This window comes from Scyliorhinus torazame, chromosome 21 (assembly GCF_047496885.1).
Source record: "Scyliorhinus torazame isolate Kashiwa2021f chromosome 21, sScyTor2.1, whole genome shotgun sequence".
Taxonomy (NCBI): domain Eukaryota; kingdom Metazoa; phylum Chordata; class Chondrichthyes; order Carcharhiniformes; family Scyliorhinidae; genus Scyliorhinus; species Scyliorhinus torazame.
This window is the reverse complement of record NC_092727.1, coordinates 129,116,563-129,138,246: the sequence shown is the minus strand read 5'-3', so window position 1 is coordinate 129,138,246 and position 21,684 is coordinate 129,116,563. Positions and strand designations below refer to the sequence as shown.

Below are 21,684 nucleotides of genomic sequence, written 5' to 3'. Positions count from 1 at the left end.
GGGGTGGGGGTTTGGGGAGAGGAGGAATGTGTGGGGTGGGGGTTTGGGGAGAGAGGAGGAATGTGTGGGGTGGGGGTTTGGGGAGAGGAGGTATGCATGGGGTGGGAGTTGGGGGAGAGGACGAATGCGTGGGGTGGGGGTTTGGGGAGAGGAGGAATGTGTGGGGTGGGGGTTTGGGGGAGAGGAGGAATGTGGGATGGGGGTTTGGGGAGAGAGAAGGAATGTGTGGCGTGGGGGTTGGGGGAGAGGACGAATGTGTGGGGTGGGGGTTTGGGGAGAGGAGGAATGTGTGGGGTGGGGGTTTGGGGGAGAGGAGGAATGTGTGGGGTGGGGGTTTGGGGAGAGAGAAGGAATGTGTGGCGTGGGGGTTGGGGGAGAGGACGAATGCGTGGGGTGGGGGTTTGGGGAGAGAGGAGGAATGTGTGGGGTGGGGGTTTGGGGAGAGAGGAGGAATGCGTGGGGTGGGGGTTTGGGGAGAGAGGAGGAATGCGTGGGGTGGGGGTTTGGGGAGAGAGGAGGAATGTGTGGGGTGGGGGTTTGGGGAGAGAGGAGGAATGTGTGGGGGTTGGGGGAGAGAGGAGGAATGTGGGATGGGGTGTGGTGATTCACACAGCAGGGATACAAGCACAAACAACAACTAAGACACTCACCATTTTGCAGGCTCCACTCACCATTTTGCAGGCTCCGTTGGTGTCAGCGATTGGGCTTCAAAGCTCATGGATTGGGCTATGCCCATAGGTAAAAAAACCCCACACATTTTGAAGGAAGTCACAGCTGATCGCAGGACTATCAAATCTAAGTTTCCGCTCCACAGCCACCAATGCTGCACTGGGAATCGCAGCCCCAATTGCTCATCCTGCAACCCCACTCCGTGACCCACAGTTGGGGAACCCCTGGTTGAAAGGGTTAAATTTTGAGGACAAGTTGCATAACCCTGTCTTGTATTCGCTTGAGTTTAGAAGTTTAAGGGGTGATCTGATCGAGGCGCTTACAATGTTAATATTTGATACGGTAGATGCAGACAAACTGTTACCTCGGGTGGGGAAATTAACAGCAAGGGGGCATAGCCTTAAAATTAGAATTATGATGACCTCAAAAGCCATTCAGAAACGAAATCAGGGGCATATATTTCACACAAAGATTATTGGGAATCTGAATCTCTCTTTGAAATAGGGGGAATTGCTCTATTTTTCTCCTCTTTCCCTTCTGGAGGTCTGGACTTTGATTCCAACACAGGTTCTATATACGCATCAGTGCCTCATCCAACTGGGCAGCACGGTAGCATAGTGGTTAGCACAATTGCTTCACAGCTCCAGGGTCCCAGGTTCGATTCCCGGCTTGGATCACTGTCTGTGCGGAGTCTGCACATCATCCCCGTGTGTGCGTGGGTTTCCTCCGGGTGCTCCGGTTTCCTCCCACAGTCCAAAGATGTGCAGGTCAGGCGGATTGGCCATGATGAATTGCCCTTAGTGTCCAAAATTGTCCTTAGTGTTGGGTGGGGTTACTGGGTTATGGGGATAGGGTGGAGGGGTGGGCTTGGGTGGGGTGCTCTTTCCAAGAGCCGGTGCAGACTCAATGGGCTGAATGGTCTCCTTCTGCACTGTAAATTCTATGAAATCTATAAAACCCAGGCATTCATCATTCTAAACAAATGTAAGCAGGACATTCGCTGCAGATGTTTTAGGGAGGAGTGGGGGTGCTTGTCATAACTCTCCTCAATCCGCTCCTCAACACTCCATACGCGGCTACCCTTTCCTGCACAACTCAAAACTTCAGGATCAGCAACCCCATCTGAATCCTCAACATCCCCATACCTTACCCTGAGGGAGTTGGAGCTAATTGTCACCACTCAACTGCTGACTGGGCTGAGAGTAACTAACCAAACACAGACTCCAGTCAACCAAAATATTCCAACTCAGCGATACAATGGGCTGTCGATCTTTGTAATGAAGCTCCTGTTTGAGATCGGGGTTGGAGATTTACAAAGATGGTTTCAGTGATAGATTTATTTCAACTGAGTGCATTTTAATTGTGTTTTGCTCAGCGTTATTCTAAAATTGTCGAGAACGCCAAGAGCTTGTAGTGTCGATGTAAAAATTGTCTCTGTTTAATTTGTGAGTCTGTGCCCTGACAGATGGTGCTACAATTCTTCAACTGAAAACAAAATGATGAAAGAGCAAGAAGAAGAGGTAGGAATAATTCCTGAAATTCCTGCTGTTTGTTCTCCAGTACCACATCTGAGTGGCAGCACGGTAGCATAGTGGTTAGCACTGTGGCTTCACAGCTCCAGGGTCCCAGGTTTGATTCCCCGCTGGGTCACTGTCTGTGCGGAATCTGCACGTTCTCCCCGTGTGTGCGTGGGTTTCCTCCGGGTGCTCCGGTTTCCTCCCACAGTCCAAAGACGTGCAGTTAGGTGGATTGGCCATGATAAATTGCCCTTAGAGTCCAAAAAGGGTAGGAGGGGTTATTGGGTTACGGGGATAGGGAGGAAGTGAGGGCTTAAATGGGTCGGTGCAGACTCGATGGACCGAATGGCCTCCTTCTGCACTGTATGTTCTATGTTCTATATTCTTCATTAGTAAACCAGATAGTAAGTGTCTGAAAGCTATTTAACAGTAAAAAAACACGAACAGACCGGGGCTCTTTCTTTAGAAAAGAAAAGGTTGAGGGTGACCTACTTTCAGCTTGTGAAAGGATTTGATAGGGTAGACATAAAAAAGACGTTTCCATAGAATCCCTACAGTGCAAAAGGAGGCCATTCAGCCCATCCAGTCTACACCGACCCTCCGAAAGAGTACACTCCCCAGGCCCACACCCCCGCCCATATCCCCGTAACCCCACCTAACCTACACATTCTTTGGACACTAAGGGACAATTTAGCATGTCCAATCCACCTAACCTGCACTTCTTTGGACTGTGGGAGGAAACCGGAGCACCCGGAGGAAACCCACGCAGACACGGGGAGAACGTGCAGACTCCGCACAGACAGTGACCCAAGGCCGGAATTGAACCCGGGTCTCTGGCGCTGTGAGGCAGCAGTGCTAACCACTGTGCCACCGTGCCACCCCTGTTTCCACCGGTTGGGGAGTCTAGAATTAGGGATCGTGAATATAAGATGGTAACCAATAAATCCAATAAGGTCAGGTTATGCTGGTGAACGGAAGTGAGGTGGTGGGGGAGAAGGCCAAGAGGGGTGGCCGGGGGAGGGGGGAAAGGGGAAGTTGGGGAGGAGGAAGGGGAAAAGCGGGGGGGGGGGGGGGGTTTCCGTGACGCGGCAGGGGGTGAGAGGTGACATGGTCAAGGGCGAAGAAAGCGGCCATCTGGGATGGGCTAGGTACAGAGTGGAATTAAAGGGACAGGAGTTAACTGGGGAAGATGACGGACGGTAGAGGGGATTGGAGGTGCAAGCCTCCGGTAAGGTTGGTAACGTGGAACGTCCGGGGACTGAATGGGCGGGTTAAAAGGTCGCGGGTGTTCGCGCACCTCAGGTGCTTGAAAGCGGGGGTGGTCTTTCTGCAGGAGACACCCCCCCCCCGTGTGAAGGACCAGGTTAGGTTAAGGAAGGGGTGGGTCGGGCAGGTTTTTCACTCGGGGTTTGATTTGAAATCGAGGGGTGTGATGATTTTAATGAGCAAAAAAATGGGATTCGTGAGTGCGAAGGAGGTGAGGGATCCAGGTGGGAGATATGTGATTGTGAGCGGGGTATTGGAAGGGGCACCGGTAGTGTTGGTAAATGTGTATGCCCCAAATTGGGATGATGTGGGTTTTATGAGGGGGTTGCTGGCAGCAATCACGGATTTGGCCACGTACCAGTTGATCATGGGAGGCGATTTTAACTGTGTCCTGGAGCTGAGGGTGGATAGATCGAGCCCCAGGTCGATGGGTATGAATGGCAAGGGAGCTGGGGGGGTTTATGGAGAGGATGGGTATGGTGGATCCATGGCGCTTTCAGAACCCAGGGGGAAGGGAGTATTCCTTCTTTTCACACGTCAAAAATGTGTATTTGAGGATTGATTACTTTGTAGTGAGTCGTGAGATTTTGGTTGGGGTGGAGGGGGCAGAGTATGCGGGGATAGTTATCTCGGACCAGGCACCCCACTGGCTGGATATTCAGTTCAGTACGGGACGAGAGCAGAGGCCGGGGTGGAGGTTTGACTCGGGGTTGTTGGCAGATGGAGGTTTATGTGATACGGTGCGGTTGGCGATTAGGGATTATGTGCAGTTCAATCAGAATGGGGAGGTGACCGCGGGCATTTTTGGGGAAGTACTGAAGGCAGTGGTCCGGGGAGAAATTATCTCATTTACGGTTCGTGCGAATAAGGAAAGGAGGGTGGAACATGACCGTCTAGTGAGCGAGATAGTGGAGGTGGACAGGGAATATTCGAGGGTGCCCACCGTGGAGGGATTGGCGAGGAGGAAAAAGTTGCAGGGGCAATTTGACAGGCTGACAACGGGGAGGGAGGTAGGGCAACTGCGTAGGGAAAGAGGGGTGCAGTACGAGTATGGGGAGAAGGCGAGCCGCATACTGGCGCACCAGCTGCGGACGCATGGTGCGTCCAGGGAAATATTGAAGATCCGGGCTGGGGGTGTGGTGTCAGAGCCAGGGAAGATAAATGAGGCATTTAGAGAGTATTACCAGAGACTTTATGAGGCAGACCCAGGAGGAGAGGAGGGGGACATGGGGCGATTTCTGGACGAGCTGGAATTTCCCCAGGTGGAGGAAGCAAAGAGGCAGGTGTTGGAGGAGCCCCTGGGGCTGAGGAAGGTGCTGGATAGTATCAGGGGTATGAAGTCGGGGAAGGCCCCTGGGCCGGATGGGTACCCGGCAGAATTTTATAAGGAATTTGCGGCGGACCTGGCACCACATCTGTTGGGGGCATTTAATGAAGCGCCGGAGAAGGGGGAGTTGCCGGAGATGATGAAGCAGGCAGTAATCACACTAATCCCCCAAAAAGGGAAGGATCCGGTGGATTGTGGGTCGTATAGACCCATATCATTATTGAACATGGATGTGAAAGTATTGGCTAAATTGTTGGCGGGGAGGATGGAGGATTCTGTCCCGGGGGTGGTTGCAGAAGATCAAACAGGCTTCATGAAGGGCAGGCAGCTCGCGAGTAATATAAGACGGCTGTTGAATGTGGTGATGAATCCGTCGAGAGCTCTGATACCGGAGGTGGTGGTGTCCATGGAGGCGGAGAAAGCATTTGATCGGGTGGAGTGGCGGTACTTGTTCGAAGTTTTGGGAAGGTTTGGGTTTGGGCCAAGATTTGTGGCATGGGTGCGGTTGCTGTATGTGGCGCCAAGAGCGAGAGTGAGGACGAACGATATGAGCTCACAAAGCTTTGACTTACGCAGGGGTACGAGGCAGGGGTGCCCGCTGTCGCCGCTGCTGTTTGCGCTGGCCACAGAGCCATTGGCAATGGCTTTCAGGGGGTCGGCAGAGTGGCAGGGGATAATGAGGGACAGAAGGAGCATCAGGTGTCGCACTTAACTGCACTTAACATTGGCGGAGAGGGTCCAAGTGGTGAAAATGAATATTCTGCCAAGGTTTTTTCAGGCTGTCCTGATCTTTATACCAAAGGCCTCTTTTCGGAAAGTGGACACAATCATCTCTGACTTTGTATGGGCGGGGAAGGTGCCGAGGGTGGGGAGGACCCTGCTACAGAGACAGAGGCAGAGGCAGCAGGGGGGGTTGGCGTTGCCAAACTTGCTTCATTATTATTGGGCGGCGAATGTGGACAAGATGCGGTGGTGGTGGGCAGGAGATGGGATAGAGTGGGTTGGGATGGAGGAGGAATCTTGTAAGGGGTCTAGTTTGAGGGCTATGGTGACAGCAGCATTGCCAATGGCTCCGAGAAGGTATTCAGGGAGCCCAGTGGTGCAGTCCACGGTGAAGATATGGAATTAGCTGAGGAGGCATTTTAGGGTGGAAGGGATGTCGGTGCTAACGCCGCTGTGCGAGAATCATGGGTTTGAGCCGGGGGGGGGGGGGGGATGCACAGTGTATACAGGAGGTGGAGGGAAGTGGGGCTGGTCAAGGTGAGGGAATTGTATTTGGAGGAAGGGTTCACCAGTCTGGAGGAGCTAAGGGAGAGGGTAGAGCTCCGAGGGGTAGTGAGTTCAGGTATCTACAAGTTAGGGACTTTGCACGAAAGGTCTGGAAGGGGTTCCCTAGATTGCCGGGATACACCCTGCTGGAGAGACTGTTGCTTCCGGATATGGAAGAGGAGGGAAGAATTGGGGATATATATAAGTAGCTGGGGGAGCAGGGAGGCGAGCGGGTGGTGAAGATCAAGGAGAAATGGGAAACGGAGTTGGGAATGGAGATGAATTGGGGAGTATGGAGTGAGGCACTGCGAAGGGTAAACGGGACCTCCTCTTGTGCAAGGATGAGCCTGATACAGTTTAAGGTGCACAGGGTGCATATGACTCGGGCGAGAATGAGTGGGTTCTTTCAGGGGGTAGCAGATGAGTGTGAGAGGTGTGGGCGGGGGCCAGCGAATCATGCGCACATGTTTTGGGGTTGTGAAAAATTGGGAAGATTCTGGGCGGGAGTGCTCGCGGTCTTAGCCAGGATAGTGGAGGAGGGAGTGGACCCGGACCCTTTGGTGGCGATATTTGGGGTTTCAGAGAAGCCGGAGCTCATGGAGAGGAGGAAGGCCGATGTCTTGGCCTTTGCCTCTCTGATTGCACGGTGACGAAGTTTGCTGGAGTGGCGGTCGGCATCACCACCGGGGGTAGCAGCATGGTTGGGTGACCTGTATGACTTCCTGCGGTTAGAGAAGATAAAGTATGAGTTAAGGGGCTCAGCAGGGGAGTTTGAGAAAAAGTGGGGGATGTTTGTGACCGTGTTTGAGGAGCTGTTCGTCGTGAGGTGGTGGGTGATGGGGGGGGGGGGGGGGGTGAAAAGGAGAAAAATCTGTACAAACTGTATCGTTGATTGTTGGGAAGAATGTTTCCCGGGGTGTTTATTTGCTGTAACCTACTTTGATAAAAGTTTGAATAAAATTTGTTTTTAAAAAAAAAAAAATCCAATAAGGTACCCAGAGCTTGCTACCACGGAGTAGTTGAGGTGAATAGCATAGATGCATTTAAACACCCACAATAAAAGTTACTTGTCGATAAGTGTTTAGTTTACAGGAAAACCACGTGATTCTGCAGGGTTACATTCAAGATCCACTCTAATTTTGTACTTTTCCGATCTCCACCCCTGAAGCTGCAAACCCTGCCAAGCCCTAGCTCCAGCAATCCAGCATTAAGATTTAGCACAAGCCGCATGTGAAATCAGAATGCCTCTTAATTTGTGATTTAAATTCTCTTGAGTAAATGTTTTTTCATGCACATGAGACTGATGGCAATACCACTTCAGTCCTGGAAGTAGTTGCAGTTTTGGTCTCATCAGTTTCTCAAGGTCAGTCTGATTCGATCTGTTATCTTCAAAAAAAAGTTTACTTTCTTTGTGTCCAAATTTTAGTTACATTTTATTCGCAAATTTCTGCTTTCTTTGTTTTAATTGTAATTTTTTTTCAAATAATTTGTTTCAACAAATATCCTGATTGTTGTTTCACTTTGCATATAACCCACAAGGACATGGGAAATAGTGAAAGAGGGGCTGGTCTCGTTTCAATCCACTCCGAATGATACACTGCCCAGTCCAAGAGTTAGTTGCAGTTTCAAAGTTGTCTCTTTATGGCCAAGTCGGAAATTGTCCCCCGTCAATGGGGAGCCTCACATATTAGTGCAAATCAGGAAATCATGAGTGCAAGGCTCACATTTTCTGCCCATTATATGTTGTTATCTGTGATCTCCCAGTAAGCAGTAAGGCAGACTCCTAATAACTTGCATTGGTAAATTCTGTTGTGTAATCTTTAATTACTCTTCAAAAATTCAAAGATAGAACATAGAACATAGAACAATACAGCGCAGTACAGGCCCTTCGGCCCACGATGTTGCACCGACATGGGAAGTCAAAAAACAAAAGCCATCTAACCTACACTATGCCAGGATCATCCATATGCTTATCCAATAAACTTTTAAATGCCCTCAATGTTGGCGAGTTCACTACTGTTGCAGGTAGGGCATTCCACGGCCTCACCACTCTTTGCGTAAAGTACCTACCTCTGACCTCTGTCCTATATCTATTACCCCTCAGTTTAAGGCTATGTCCCCTCGTGCTAGCTATTTCCATCCGCGGGAGAAGGCTCTCACTGTCCACCCTATCTAACCCTCTGATCATTTTGTATGCCTCTATTAAGTCTCCTCTTAACCTTCTTCTCTCTAACGAAAACAACCTCAAGTCCATCAGCCTTTCCTCATAAGATTTTCCCTCCATACCAGGCAACATCCTGGTAAATCTCCTCTGCACCCGTTCCAAAGCTTCCACGTCCTTACTATAATGAGGTGACCAGAACTGTACGCAATACTCCAAATGCGGCCGTACCAGAGTTTTGTACAGCTGCAACAATACCTCACGACTCCGGAACTCAATCCCTTTACCAATAAAGGCCAACACACCATAGGCCTTCTTCACAACCCTATCAACCTGGGTGGCAACTTTCAGGGATCTATGTACATGGACACCGAGATCCCTCTGCTCATCCACACTTCCAAGAATTTTACCATTAACCAAATATTCCGCATTCCTGTTATTCCTTCCAAAGTGAATCACCCCACACTTCTCTACATTAAACTCCATTTGCCACCTCTCAGCCCAGCTCTGCAGCTTATTTATGTCCCTCTGTAACCTGCAACATCCTTCCGCACTGTCGACAACACCACCGACTTTAGTGTCGTCTGCAAATTTAGTCACCCACCCTTCTGTGCCCTCCTCTAGGTCATTTAGAAAAATGACAAACAGCAACGGCCCCAGAACAGATCCTTGTGGTACGCCACTTGTAACTGAACTCCATTCTGAACATTTCCCATCAACCACCACCCTCTGTCTTCTTTCAGCTAGCCAATTTCTGATCCACATCTCTAAATCACCCTCAATCCCCAGCCTCCGTACTTTCTGCAATAGCCTACCGTGGGGAACCTTATCAAACGCTTTACTGAAATCCATATACACCACATCAACTGCTCTACCCTCGTCTACCTGTTCAGTCACCTTCTCAAAGAACTCGATAAGGTTTGTGAGGCATGACCTACCCTTCACAAAGCCATGCTGACTATCCCTAATCATATTATTCCTATCTAGATGATTATAAATCTTGTCTCTTATAATCCCCTCCAAGACTTTACCCACAACAGACGTGAGGCTCACCGGTCTATAGTTGCCGGGGTTGTCTCTACTCCCCTTCTTGAACAAAGGGACCACATTTGCTATCCTCCAGTCCTCTGGCACTATTCCTGTAGCCAATGATGACATAAAAATCAAAGCCAAAGGCTCAACAATCTCTTCCCTGGCTTCCCAGAGAATCCTAGGATAAATCCCATCAGGCCCCCGGGACTTATCTATTTTCAGCCTGTCCAGAATTGCCAACACCTCTTCCCAACGTACCTCAATGCCATCTATTCTAATAGCCTGGGTCTCCGCATTCTCCTCCACAACATTCTCTTTTTCCTGAGTGAATACTGACGAAAAATATTCATTTAGTATCTCGCCTATCTCTTCAGACTCCACACACAACTTCCCACCCCTGTGCTTGACTGGCCCTACTCTTACCCTAGTCATTCTTTTATTCCTGACATACCTATAGAAAGCTTTTGGGTTTTCCTTGATCCTACCTGCCAAATATGCAGGTGAGGTGGATTGGCCGAGCTAAATTGCCCCTTAGTGTCCAAAAGGTAGCAGTGGGCGGCACGGTAGCACAGTGGTTAGCACTGTTGCTTCACAGCATCAGGGTGCCAGATTCGATTCCCGGCTTGGGTCACTGTCTGTGCGGAGTCTTCATGTTCTCCCCGTGTCTGCGTGGGTTTCCTCCGGGTGCTCCGGTTTCCTGCAACAAGTCCCGAAAGACACGCTGTTAGGTAATTTGGACATTCTGAATTCTCCCTCCGTGTACCCAAACAGGCGCCGGAGTGTGGCGACTAGGGGCTTTTCACAGTAACTTCATTGCAGTGTTAATGTAAGCCTACTTGTGGCAATAAAGATTATTACATTACATTACAAAGGTTAGATGGGGCGATGGGGATAGGGTGAGGCCTGATCCCAGGTAGGGTGCTGATTCAGGGGGTCGGTACAGACTCGCTGGGCCTAATGGCCTCCTTCTGCACTGTAGGGTTTCTATGACTTTCAGATTTAGATTGAAAAAGTAATTCAGTATTTTAAGTGCTGAAAATGCAATTTCTTAAGTTGACAAGACTTGCTCCACATTTTTAGTTGTTGTAAAAAACGCTGATTACAAGGAGGATGAAATTAGAAAAAATGGCAAGATTAATAAACAAATTTAAAATTTCCTCTGAGGTGCCAGTTTGTGGGGAATTCCCTCACTAGAAATCCTTAATGCAGGAAGAGACCTCTCGAGCCCCCGACACGACTCCCGGACCTCCCCTAAAGACCCAACTCACCTATTAGGGGCTCCTCAGGGAGGCCCCCACCCGTACTCCAGCTCATTTGCACATGGCACCCCTGGGCCAAATCCTCATCACTAAAATAAATGGCAGCTTGGCACTCCTGCCAGTGCCAGGGTGCTAGGCTGGCACTAGCAGTGCCAGGATGGCATCCTGCCAAGAGGGCAAGCACCTGGGGGCCTCTGAACCCCTCAGCGACACACATGAGTGCCGTTCCACCTGGTCGCTGTTTGTGGGGACCAGTACTGAACAGCGCTTGCCCAAGGCCACTGAGGCGAAGGGGATAGATACCAATGCCTCGGTTACCTCAGGGAATTGCATATTAGAGTGAGACTAGCTGTCTCGCTCTAATATGCAGATTTGCCAAAACGTGATCCCACCCACAATGGGCGGGATTCATATTGTGACGTCTCGTGAGATCGTGTTAGATCTCGCGAGGCATCGCGAGCCGGGTAGATCCCGGAAGTGGGGTCTCCCGGCATTTACCGGCCGCAGCGAGCTGAATTTCAGGCGCAATGTGGCCGGTAGATCACACCCAATGTTTCAAAATGATGATCTTTCACCAGAAACTTTCCAATGAAAGGACATCAACCTGAAAAATTAACTCTCTCTACAAATGCTGCCTATTCTGCTGAGTATATGCAGTATTCTCTGGCTTTAGCACAGATCCTAGCCGCCAGGTTAGAGAGCAGCATTGACAGTGCAGTTTCTCTCAATTGGAGAATGGCACAAAACCTGAGCAGTAAGTGAGGAATATTTTTGAAAGCAGTTATCACAAAGGCCATATTCATTGCATTTTTTCGATCTCCTACTAGGACTTGTGTTTATTTCATACCTTTAATTCAATAAAACACTCCCAAGTGCTTCACAGGGCTGTTATCAATTAAATTTGGACACGAGCCGTAGGAGAAGCTATCAGGACAGTGGTCAGTGGGATAGGTTTTAAAAAGTGTCTTAGAGGAAGAGAGAGAGAGGGGGGCAGAGGGGTATAGGAACTGAATTACAGAGTCTTAGGCCCAAACAGCTGAGTGGAGTGACAGAAAGCAAGAATACAAAAGAAGGCAGAAATGGTGGGGCACAGAGTTGTTGGAGGGTTGTGGTTCTGGGAGCTGGCGGAGGTTAAAGAGATAGGGTGACGTCATGGCCAAGGAGCCATCGGAAAACAATGGTGAGAATTTTAAAATTGGGATGTTGCCAGATTTTGAGCCCGTGTTGGTCAGTGAGCACAGGCATGATGGGCACACAGGTAGTGTGGGGCTGGTTTAGCACATTGGGCTAAACAGCTGGCTTGTAAAGCAGAACAAGGCCAGCAGCACGGGTTCAATTCCCCTACCAGCCTCCCCGAACAGACGCTGGAATGTGGCAACTAGGGGCTTTTCACAGTGACTTCATTTGAAGGCTACTTGTGACAATAAGTGATTTTCATTTTCATTTTTCATGGGCTAATGAGATGGTGCGAGTGAGGATACAGGCAGCAGAGTTTTAAATGAGTTCAAGTTTAAAGGAGGCGTCACAACTGCCAGAGGGGCATTGGAATAGTTGAGTTTAAAAACCAACAAAAGCATGGAGGATGGTTTCAGCAGCAGGTGAACTGAGGCAGGAGTGGAAATGGGGGATGTTATAGAAGGGGAAGGGGGGAGGGGGTAATTTACAAAGTCATTCGGTTTGTGATGTGTTGAAGACTGAAATGTTTTTGGTAGGAATTCATCACTGTGCGAGTGCAGGATCCAAGAATACAAGACCAGAGTTCCTGGAGTTCGTACGTGGATTATAATATATTCCTTTACGTAAGTATGGTGTGTGTTATTTGCTTGGATGTGATTCAAGTGCTTAAAATGTCAAAGGGACCTGATATGGTAGATTTTTAAAATGTATTTTTACCGATACCTAATTGCCCTTGAATTGATTGGCTTCCGAGGCCATTTCCGAGGGCAGTTAAGAGTCGACCACATTTCTGTGGATCTGGAGTCACATGTAGACCAGACCAGGTAAGGACAGCAGATTTCCTTGAGTGAACCTGATGGTTCTTTAGGACAGTCAATCATAGTTTCATTGGGCCTTTAGATTACTAGTCCAGTGACACTCCAACTGTGCCACAGTCTCTCCCTAAAGATGACGATACCAGCAGTGCAGCAATCCCTCAGTATTGCGCTGGACTATCAGCCTACCTTGTTATGTTCAAGTCCTGGAGTGAGACTTGAACCAGAAACCTTCTGACTCAGAGGTAACTGTGCTCCCAACAGGGCCACAATCCAAACTTAAGTCTGAGAATCAAGAGCAAGGGGGCACAGTCTTAAAAGTTAGAGCTGGGCTATTTAGGAATGAAACCAGGAAGGAGTTGTTCCACACACACAGTGGTGGGGATCCTCCCCACCCTCCTCCCTGCAGAGAAAAGTCTGTGAATGTTGTTGTCAATTGAAATTTTAAGGCTGAGATCGATGTATTTCAAGTAGGTGAAGATATCAAAGAATATGGAGCAAAGTTCGGGAAGTGGAGCTGAGTACAGCTCCTGATGATCTGATTGAAGGGCAGAACAGACTAAAGGGCTTGGATGACTTCGGTTTCCATTTCCCTGCAATCCTCTCACACCAATCCTGGCCTTTCATCAATCACACTCGCATGTTAACAGGCTGGCCCAAAGTGCAAATTGCTGCAACCATGCTGCCAATTGGTCACAGGCAGGCAAACAAATGGAGTGCAGAGATGAGACACTTAGGTATTCTTTCTCCTCTGGGCCTCTGATGGGAACTCTTCTCAGCAATATCCTGCTTCTCTGCACCATGAGTGCTTCTATGTCCAATTGGTATCATTCTCAGTAACCTTGCTCTGATCTCTGCATACAAAGGCTCAGTAAAACTGGAACTGGGGCAGCACGGTGGCGCAGTGGGTTAGCACTGCAGCCTCACAGCGCCGAGGTCCCAGGTTTGATCCCGGCTCTGGGACACTGTCCGTGTGGAGTTTGCACATTCTCCCCGTGTTTGCGTGGGTTTCGCCCCCACAACCCAAAGATGTGCAAGGTAGGTGGATTGGCCATGCTAAATTGCCCCTTAATTGGAAAAAATGAATTTGGGTACTCTAAATTTATTTATTTTTAAACTGGGACTGAAATTGTTTGTCTCGACTCCACAACTCAACCTCCTGGCCTCCCTGTTACCCTCTGTGAATGTGCTGACTTGCGTGGCACATTGCCATAATTGGTAAGTAGCACCAGCACTTCAGCTGAATAGCAGTTTGCCAGATGTGGCAATGAGCGTTCATCGGATTTTTGTCCGTAGGGTAGGAGTGGCACATGTAGTCCGATCCCGTCATTCCCACACATGCGCACATCCAAACAGGCGTCATTGGACGGTGATCAGGAGCAAGCGCCGTGGCTGGTTTTCCTTGCCCCACAGGCTAGTGGTGTTGTGGCTATTGTTGTGCCCCAGCCCTGCCCTAGTTTAGTTCAGATGAATCAGTACAGACTCAGGATTGAATATGAAGCTATCTGACTCTGTAAGGGTGCTTAGTGCCACACTGTAATTGTCAAAAGAACGAGAGGCGACTTGAGGGGAATTTTTATGCTGTGTAAAACCAGGTTGTTGTGATCTGGTATGCGCTGCCTGAAAGGATGGTGGAAGCAGATTCAATAATAACTTTCAAAAGGGACTTAAACATAAGGACATAAGAAAACAGATCAGGAGCCGGCCATATGGCTCCCTTGGCCTGTTGTGTCATTCAATAACACCATGGCCTCACCTGCACATTCCTCCCTCTTTTACATAACTCTTGACTCCAATATAGTTCAAGGATCTGTCTTTCTCAGCTTTGAATAGATTCAATGACATAGCCTCCACAGCTCTTTGAGGCCGAGAATTCCATAGATACACAACCATCTGAGAGAAAAAAATCCTCATCTCCAACTTAAAGGGTAAAATAATTGAATAAATGCTTGAAGGGGAAAGATTTGCAGGGTTATATGGCAAGAACAGGGGAGTGGATTTAATTGGTTAACTTTTTAATAGCGTTAGCACAGGCTGAATGGACAAATGACCTCTTTCTCACTATAGATATAACTAGTGGAGTTGACCAGGGAGAACCGGTAGATGTGGTTTATTTAGACTTTCAGAAGGTTTTCGACAAGGTCTCACATAGCAGATTGCTTTTATAAAAATATAAATTTAGAGTACCCGATTCTTTTTTTTCCAATTAAGGGCCAATTCACCTACCCTGCATGTCTTTTTGGGTTGTGGGGGTGAGACCCACGCAGACTTGGGGAGAATGTGCAAACCCCATACGGACAGTGACCTGGGGCAGGGATTGAACCCGGCTCCTTACGCCGTGAGGCAGCAGTGCTAACCACTGTGCCACCGTGCCATCCCACATAGGTTGTGTCCTGAGATGGATAGAAAGCTGGTTAGCAGATAGGAAGCAAAAGGTTGGAATAAATTGATCTTTTTCCAAATGGCAGGCAATGATTCGTGGCAGGGATCTGTGCTAGGACCCCAACTGTTCACATTATATATTAATGATTTGGATGAGGGAACTAAATGTAGTATTTCCAAATTTGCAGATGATACAAAGTTGTGTGGGAGGGTGAGCTGTGAGGAGGATGCAGAGATATTTCAGCAGGATTTGGACAAACTGAGTGAGTGGGCACATGCACGGCAGATGCAGTAGAATCTGGATAAATGTGAGGTTATCCGCTTCAGTAGCAAAAATAGGAATGCAAATTAGTATTTGAATGGGTGTAAATTGAGAGAGGCGGATACTCAGGGAGATCTTGGTGTCCTCGTGCCTCAGTTGCTGAAAGTAAGCGCGCAGGTACAGCAGGCAGCAAAGAAGGCAAATGGTATATTGGCCTTCATAGCGAGAGGATTGGAGTATAGGAATAGAGATGTTTTACTGCAATTGTATAGGGCATTGATGAGGTCACACCTGGAGTATTGTGAGCAGTTTTGGTCTCCTTATCTGAGGAAGGATGTTCTTGCTATGGAGGGAGAGCAGCGAAGGTTTACCAGACTGATTCCTGGGATGGCGGGACTGTCATATGTGGAGAGACTAAGTTAGGATTATAATCATTGGAGTTCAGAAGAGTGAGAGGGGATCTTATAGAAACTTATAAAATTCTAACCGGATTAGACGGGGAGATTCAGAAAGAATGTTCCCGATGGTGGGGGGTGTCCAGAACTAGTTTGAGGATAAGGAGTTAACCTTTTAGGACTGAGGTGAGGAGAAATGTCTTCACCCAGAGAGCGGTGAATCTGTGGAATTCACTCCCACAGTTGTGTAATTTTAAGAAGGAATTAGATTGAGCTCTTGGGGCTAAAGGGGTCAAGGGGTATGGGGAGAAGGTGAGATCAGAGTATTGAACTGTATGATGAGCCATGATCATAATGAATGGGGAGCAGGCTGGAAGGGCTGAATGGTCTCCTCCTCTTTCTGTTTCTATGTATATTATTTTCTGATTCTTTGGGGGAGGGAGTGCAGATTACTGAAAGGCCATTTGCTGTTCTCTTTCAGACAAATAGCAAGGCTTTTACTGTAAAGACCTCCTGTGTGCGGAGACGATATCGTGAGTTTGTGTGGCTGAGGCGCAGGCTCCAGAAGAATGCTGGGTTGGTGTAAGTACTGATCCGAATGCAACTCCTAACCACCATGCACAGAGCACTAGAATTAAGAGCACTGAGCTACACATCGAACGATGGATGATTTGGAAACTGGGTCCCCTAAAAAGACAGGGCATGCTATCCAGGGAATAATTTTGGCATCAGACCTGCTGAGCACTACTGACCCCACTGGAGTTTTTTAAAATATAAATTTAAAGTACCCAATTAATTTTTTCCAATGAAGGGGCAATTTAGCGTGGCCAATCCACCTAACCTGCACATCTTTGGGTTGTGGGGGCAAAACCCACGCAGACACGGGGAGAATGTGCAAACTCCACACGGACAGTGACCCAGAACCGGGGTCGAACCTGGGACCTCGGTGCCGTGAGGCAGCAGTGCTAACCACTGCGCCACCGTGCTGCCCCTCCCCCACTGGAATTTGAGCTGAAGGTGAGAGGCCAACTCATTTGATACCTCATGGAGCCAGCTGTGGCTCATTTAGCAGGGCTGTAAAATATTGTCCATCCACCTGAGAAGGCAAATGGTGTCTCGGCTTAATGTCTCACCCAAAAGTCAACACTTCCAACAGTGCGGCACCCCCTCAGTACTGGCACTGCTCGTTTTGTAACATGTGTTCAAGTCTCTGCTATAAACTTTGAACCCACAATTCCAATTCCATTCATGATTTGCACTTACCAGGCGGCACTCTGCATTGAGCTCAAGGATGTTCACAGTCTATGAAAACCCTGTCGATTCTTCTACTTCACTAGACTTGGCGCTGAACCAAATTGCAACTACCTTTTTCCTCCCTCCCCCAAACCTGGCTCATTTTTTAGTCCAGCTCTCCTGCTTCTGTCAAACCTTTTTTCGTTTTAGAATTCAAACATCCTTTCCGAATTGCATTTTTAGTGACTCCACCTCTCGCCTCAGTCATTTATTGCCTGATTGTTTGGGAAGGTCATTCTTATATTAATGATTGCTGCGCTCTCCTTTGCCAAAATGTTCAGAATTCCCTGTTGGCTTTTATTTTCGCAGACCTCTTCCAGAGCTTCCAGGCAAGAAACCATTTTTCCAAGTTAACGACAGTGAAGGAATAGAGAGGAGACGACAGGGTTTGCAGCAGTTTCTAGAAAAGTAAGTGCAGGATGAGGAATGTAATGATATTTGATTTAAGCGGCGTTGCTGAGAAATGTTGGTTAACAATTTGCCCCTTGCTTTTATTCCCAGTTCCTCCCCTCTGTGACACAATTTAATTCGCTGCAAATAAACAGATTTCCAGTATTTCAATTATTGTCCTTGTAATAATAAAATAAATAATAATAATCGCTTATTGTCACAAGTCGGCTTCAATGAAGTTACTGTGAAAAGCCCCTAGTCGCCACATTCCAGCGCCTGTTCGGGGAGGCCGGAACGGGAATTGAACCCGCGCTGCTGGCCTTGTTCTGCATTACAAGCCAGCTGTGTAGCCCACTGTGCTAAACCAGCCCAGACAGAGCTGAGACAGAGTGATGGCAGGCAAGTGAATCACAGGGGGGGTCATTGCTCAGTCCAAACATGTCCCCCCACCACCACCCAACATGCACATCAAGGATTCGTGGATACCAATAATGATACCAACAGTTAGGGCTTAGATGAAGTGGAGTTCTTAAAATGTATACAGGGAAACTTTTTTATGTCAACATGTAGAGGGTCCAACAAGGGACAGTGCAGTGCCAGATCTAATTCTGGGGAATGAATGAAGCCGGGCAGGTGGTTGAGGTGAAGGTTTGGGAGCATTTTAGTAATAGCGACCACAACATGGTACAATTTAAGATTGTTATGGACAAAGAAATAGACAGGTTGCATAAAAAGGTTTTGGATTGGGGAAGAGCGGATTTCAGTAAAATAAGGCAGGATCTGGCCAAGGTAGGCTGAGAAGAGTTACTTGTGGGGTAACCTGCAAAAGAGCAGTGGTGGTGGTGGTGGTGGTGGGGGGGGGGGGGGGAGGGGGGGGGGGTAGCGTTCAAAGATGAAATGGGGAGGGTACAGGCCCAATATGTTCCCTCCTGGGTAATAGGAAGGAGTAACAAGCCCAGAGAACCATGGATGACCAGAGATATTCAGGTTATGATGAGAAGGAAACGAAAGGCTTTTAGCAAGTACAAAGGGAGCAAATCAGCGGAGGAATTAGTGGAGTACAGAAAGCGCAGGATGGAGCGTAAGAAAGCAATTAGGAGAGCTAAGAGGGATATGGGAAAGCTTTGGCTGGTAAAAGTAGGGAAAATCCCAAAATATTCTATAAGTATATCACTGGGAAGAGGATAACCAGGGAAAGAGTAGGGCCCGTTAGAGACCAAGGGGGCAATCTGTGGATGGAGCCAGAGGACATTAGTAGGGTGTTGAACGGATACTTCACATCTGTCTTCACCCAAGAGAATGAGGATGTAGGTATGGAACTCAGGGAGAGAGACTGTGAGGTTCTTGAGCAAACTGTCATAGGGAGTGACAAGGTATTGGAGGTGTTGCAGGCTTGAAAGTGGACAAATCTCCAGGTCCAGATGAATTGTTTCCCAGGCTGTTGTGGGAGGCGAGGGAGGAGATTGCAGGGGCTTTGACACAAATTTTTAATTCCTCCCTAGCCATGGGGGAGGTGCCAAAGGATTGGAGAACAACTAATGTGGTTTCACTATTTATTGTTTGATTGATTTATTGTCACATATACTGAGGTATAGTGAAATGTATTCTGCATACAGTCCAGGCAGGTCGCTCCATACATGAATACTTCGAGCATTCTAAAAATAACAGTTATAAAAGTTATAGGACCTGTACGGGAGAGCTCGTAGAGAGTGCCGCACTCCGGCGCCATCTCAGAATTCAAGTGCTAATGAAGCACCAAAGTTTCACTCGAGCAGGTATGACACCGCCGTTGCAGGAGAGTCATGGTTTGATGAGACACATTATAAAGTTAGGTTACAACTTATAAAGAATATATTTAAGAAAGGCTGTAGAGATAAGCCAGGGAACTACAGACCAGTGAGTCTCACGGCAGTGGTAGGGAGAATGTTCTGAAGGAGAGAATCTATCTCCACTTGGAGAGGCAAGGTTTGATCAGGAATAGTCAGCATGGCTTTGTCAGAGGGAGGTCATGCCTAACAAATTTGATTGAATTGTTTTGAGGAGGTGACCAGGTGTGTAGATGAGGGTGGTGTAGTTGATGTAGTTTATATGGATTTTATATGATAAGGTCCCACACGGGAGACTTATAAAGAAGGCAAATGCACATGGGTTACAGGGTTGCTTGATCAGGTGGATTCAAAATTGGCTTCTTTGTAGGAGACAGGGTGATGACAGACGGCTGCTTTAGTGACTGGAAGTCAGTATCCAGTGGCGTCCCACAGGGATCTGTGCTGGGTCCCCTATTATTCGTCATTTATATAAACAACACAGATGACTATGTGGGGGGTAGGATCAGTAAGTTTGCAGATGACACAAAGGTCGCCGGGTGGTTAACAGTGAGGTTGAGTGTCTTGGGTTACAGGAAGGTATAGACGGGATGGTCAAATGGGTGGGTAAGTGGCAGGGGATTGGTGCTCAGCCCGCATTGCGGAAGTAAGCACCAGAAGCGTCACATTGCTCGAGGTCAACGATTTCCCCCCCCCCCCGTGATCCTCGATCCATGCTCTGTTCACAGGATACACATCAGAGGGGAGGGTGTCTGCTTCCTACCACGTCCCATTGCCTTCAATGCCCCTAGCGGGTGTTCTCTGGGGCCGGAGGGCCCCGGCCCACTTGCCGGCGGCACATGTCTCGCCGTGCCGGCCTGTTCCAGGTACTGACTCCGAGACGCAGCGTTGGCAGTGGGCTGGGTCTTGGGAGGGGAGGGGGGGAGCGATGCTGCTCAGTGACTGGGCCATGCTCTGGAGCACCCTGGCAATGCCTACCTGTGACTGGGACACGTTCCCCAGTGACCGGGATATGCTCTGTGGCGCCTCAGCTATGCCCATCTGAGAGTGGGACATGTCCTGCAGCGCCTCAGCTCAAGTGTACCTGGTACTGGGTGACACCCCCTGGGGACAGGCTCTTTGAGGTGCTCAGCCATGGCCGTCACCGACTGAGCCATGCTTTGGACATCTCCACTCATGCTGCCAACGTCCTGCATCAGGCTCTCCACTGCGGTCACCACCCTAGCAGTGCCAGGGCTATCTTCTGTGCCCATAGCCTCTGAGCACCAATTGGCTATGGACCTGTTGGATGGTCACTAACATTCCCCTCTGAATCTCACAGCTGCACCCGAGAGTCTGCATCAGCTCCGGGTAAACGTGGTCCAGAGGCTCAGCATCTGACTGGGACCCAGCTGGGTCCTGGGATCCAGCAGCCCTCCGACAGTGACTCGCCCGGGCGCTCCTGCCTCCACCTGACGTGCTCCAGCAACTATGTGGTGCTCACCAGAATGTGTCCCAGATGTTTATCCACTATCGTTGCCCAATGATTTGTGTGTCTCTGCCTGGTGAAGGGTGGGGATGATAGCCGACAGGACCATCATTTGCAGTGAACGCCGTAGGGCCTCATTAAGTGGAACAATTAACATTTTAGAGTGGTGATGGCCTCGCTGATCTGAGCGTCGGGAAGCTGGCGGCAGTTCCCGCTCGCTACCACACTTAGAAACCTTTCCATTAATGCGCTCCCCCTATATTGCCCATTTGTGCAACAATCAATCATTCCTTAAATAAACCCAGGATTTGTTCCTCACTCTATCTTGTTGAAGTTCATCCCGTGTGTTAATGACTCTTTGTGTGAAGAAAAACCTCCTCTAGCAGCCCTAATATTTCCATAACTGTTTGAAGCTGAGCTGCCTTCTCCTGCTCTCATAAGTTAACCTCATAATTGGATGTGGTAAAACATCGCAAAGCACTCGCAGAGGTTTTCAAATAAACCTGTGGGTGAGAAGGTGGGAGTGCTGACTGACTGATGACAGTTATTTTAAATCGGCAGATCCTGCTCAGATTACCTTCATTTGAAGTGAACACATGCTGAATATTTTATTTGGAGACTGAATTCTTTGGCCCTGAACTGTCTTGGGGCATTTGCTTGATGTTGATTCTGTCCCAGATCCCCAGGGAAGTGGGTATTAGTCTGAATAGTGCCGACCCGCTACTACTTAGGGCGTTCCCTTGGTTGGCTGCTCCACTGGAATCCAGGAACATTGGGAGGCGCTGTGTAATGGGCTGACAGACAGTCACAACCAAAGATCCCTCCCACCCGCTTACTCACTCTTCCAACTTCTCCCTTCGGGCAGGAGATACAGAAGTCTGAGAACACGCACGAACAGACTCAAAAACAGCTTCTTCCCCACTGTCACCAGACTCCTAAACGACCCTCTTATGGACTGACCTCATTAACACTACACCCTGTATGCTTCATCCGATGCCAGTGCTTATGTAGTTACATTGTATATGTTGTGTTGCCCTATTATGTATTTTCTTTTATTTCCTTTTCTTCTCATGTACTTAATGATCTGTTGAGCTGCTCGCAGAAAAATACTTTTCACTGTACCTCGGTACACATGACAATCAACAAATCCAGTCCAATCCGATCAATACTCTGCTGA

General features: G+C 48.6%; 1 protein-coding gene across 6 annotated transcripts in view; it reads left to right on the top strand.

Moving 5' to 3' along the window:
- LOC140398652 (sorting nexin-11-like) overlaps positions 1–21,684 on the top strand; it is a 166,254-nt gene that overhangs the window by 25,555 nt on the left and 119,015 nt on the right. For all 6 annotated transcript variants that reach the window (XM_072487564.1, XM_072487565.1, XM_072487560.1 and 3 more), the window contains 4 exons: positions 2,135–2,189; positions 12,213–12,299; positions 16,012–16,112; positions 17,133–17,231. In XM_072487564.1, coding sequence (XP_072343665.1) covers positions 2,166–2,189; positions 12,213–12,299; positions 16,012–16,112; positions 17,133–17,231 — 311 coding nt within the window. In that variant the 5' untranslated portion in view covers positions 2,135–2,165. The remainder of the gene's footprint in view (positions 1–2,134; positions 2,190–12,212; positions 12,300–16,011; positions 16,113–17,132; positions 17,232–21,684) is intronic.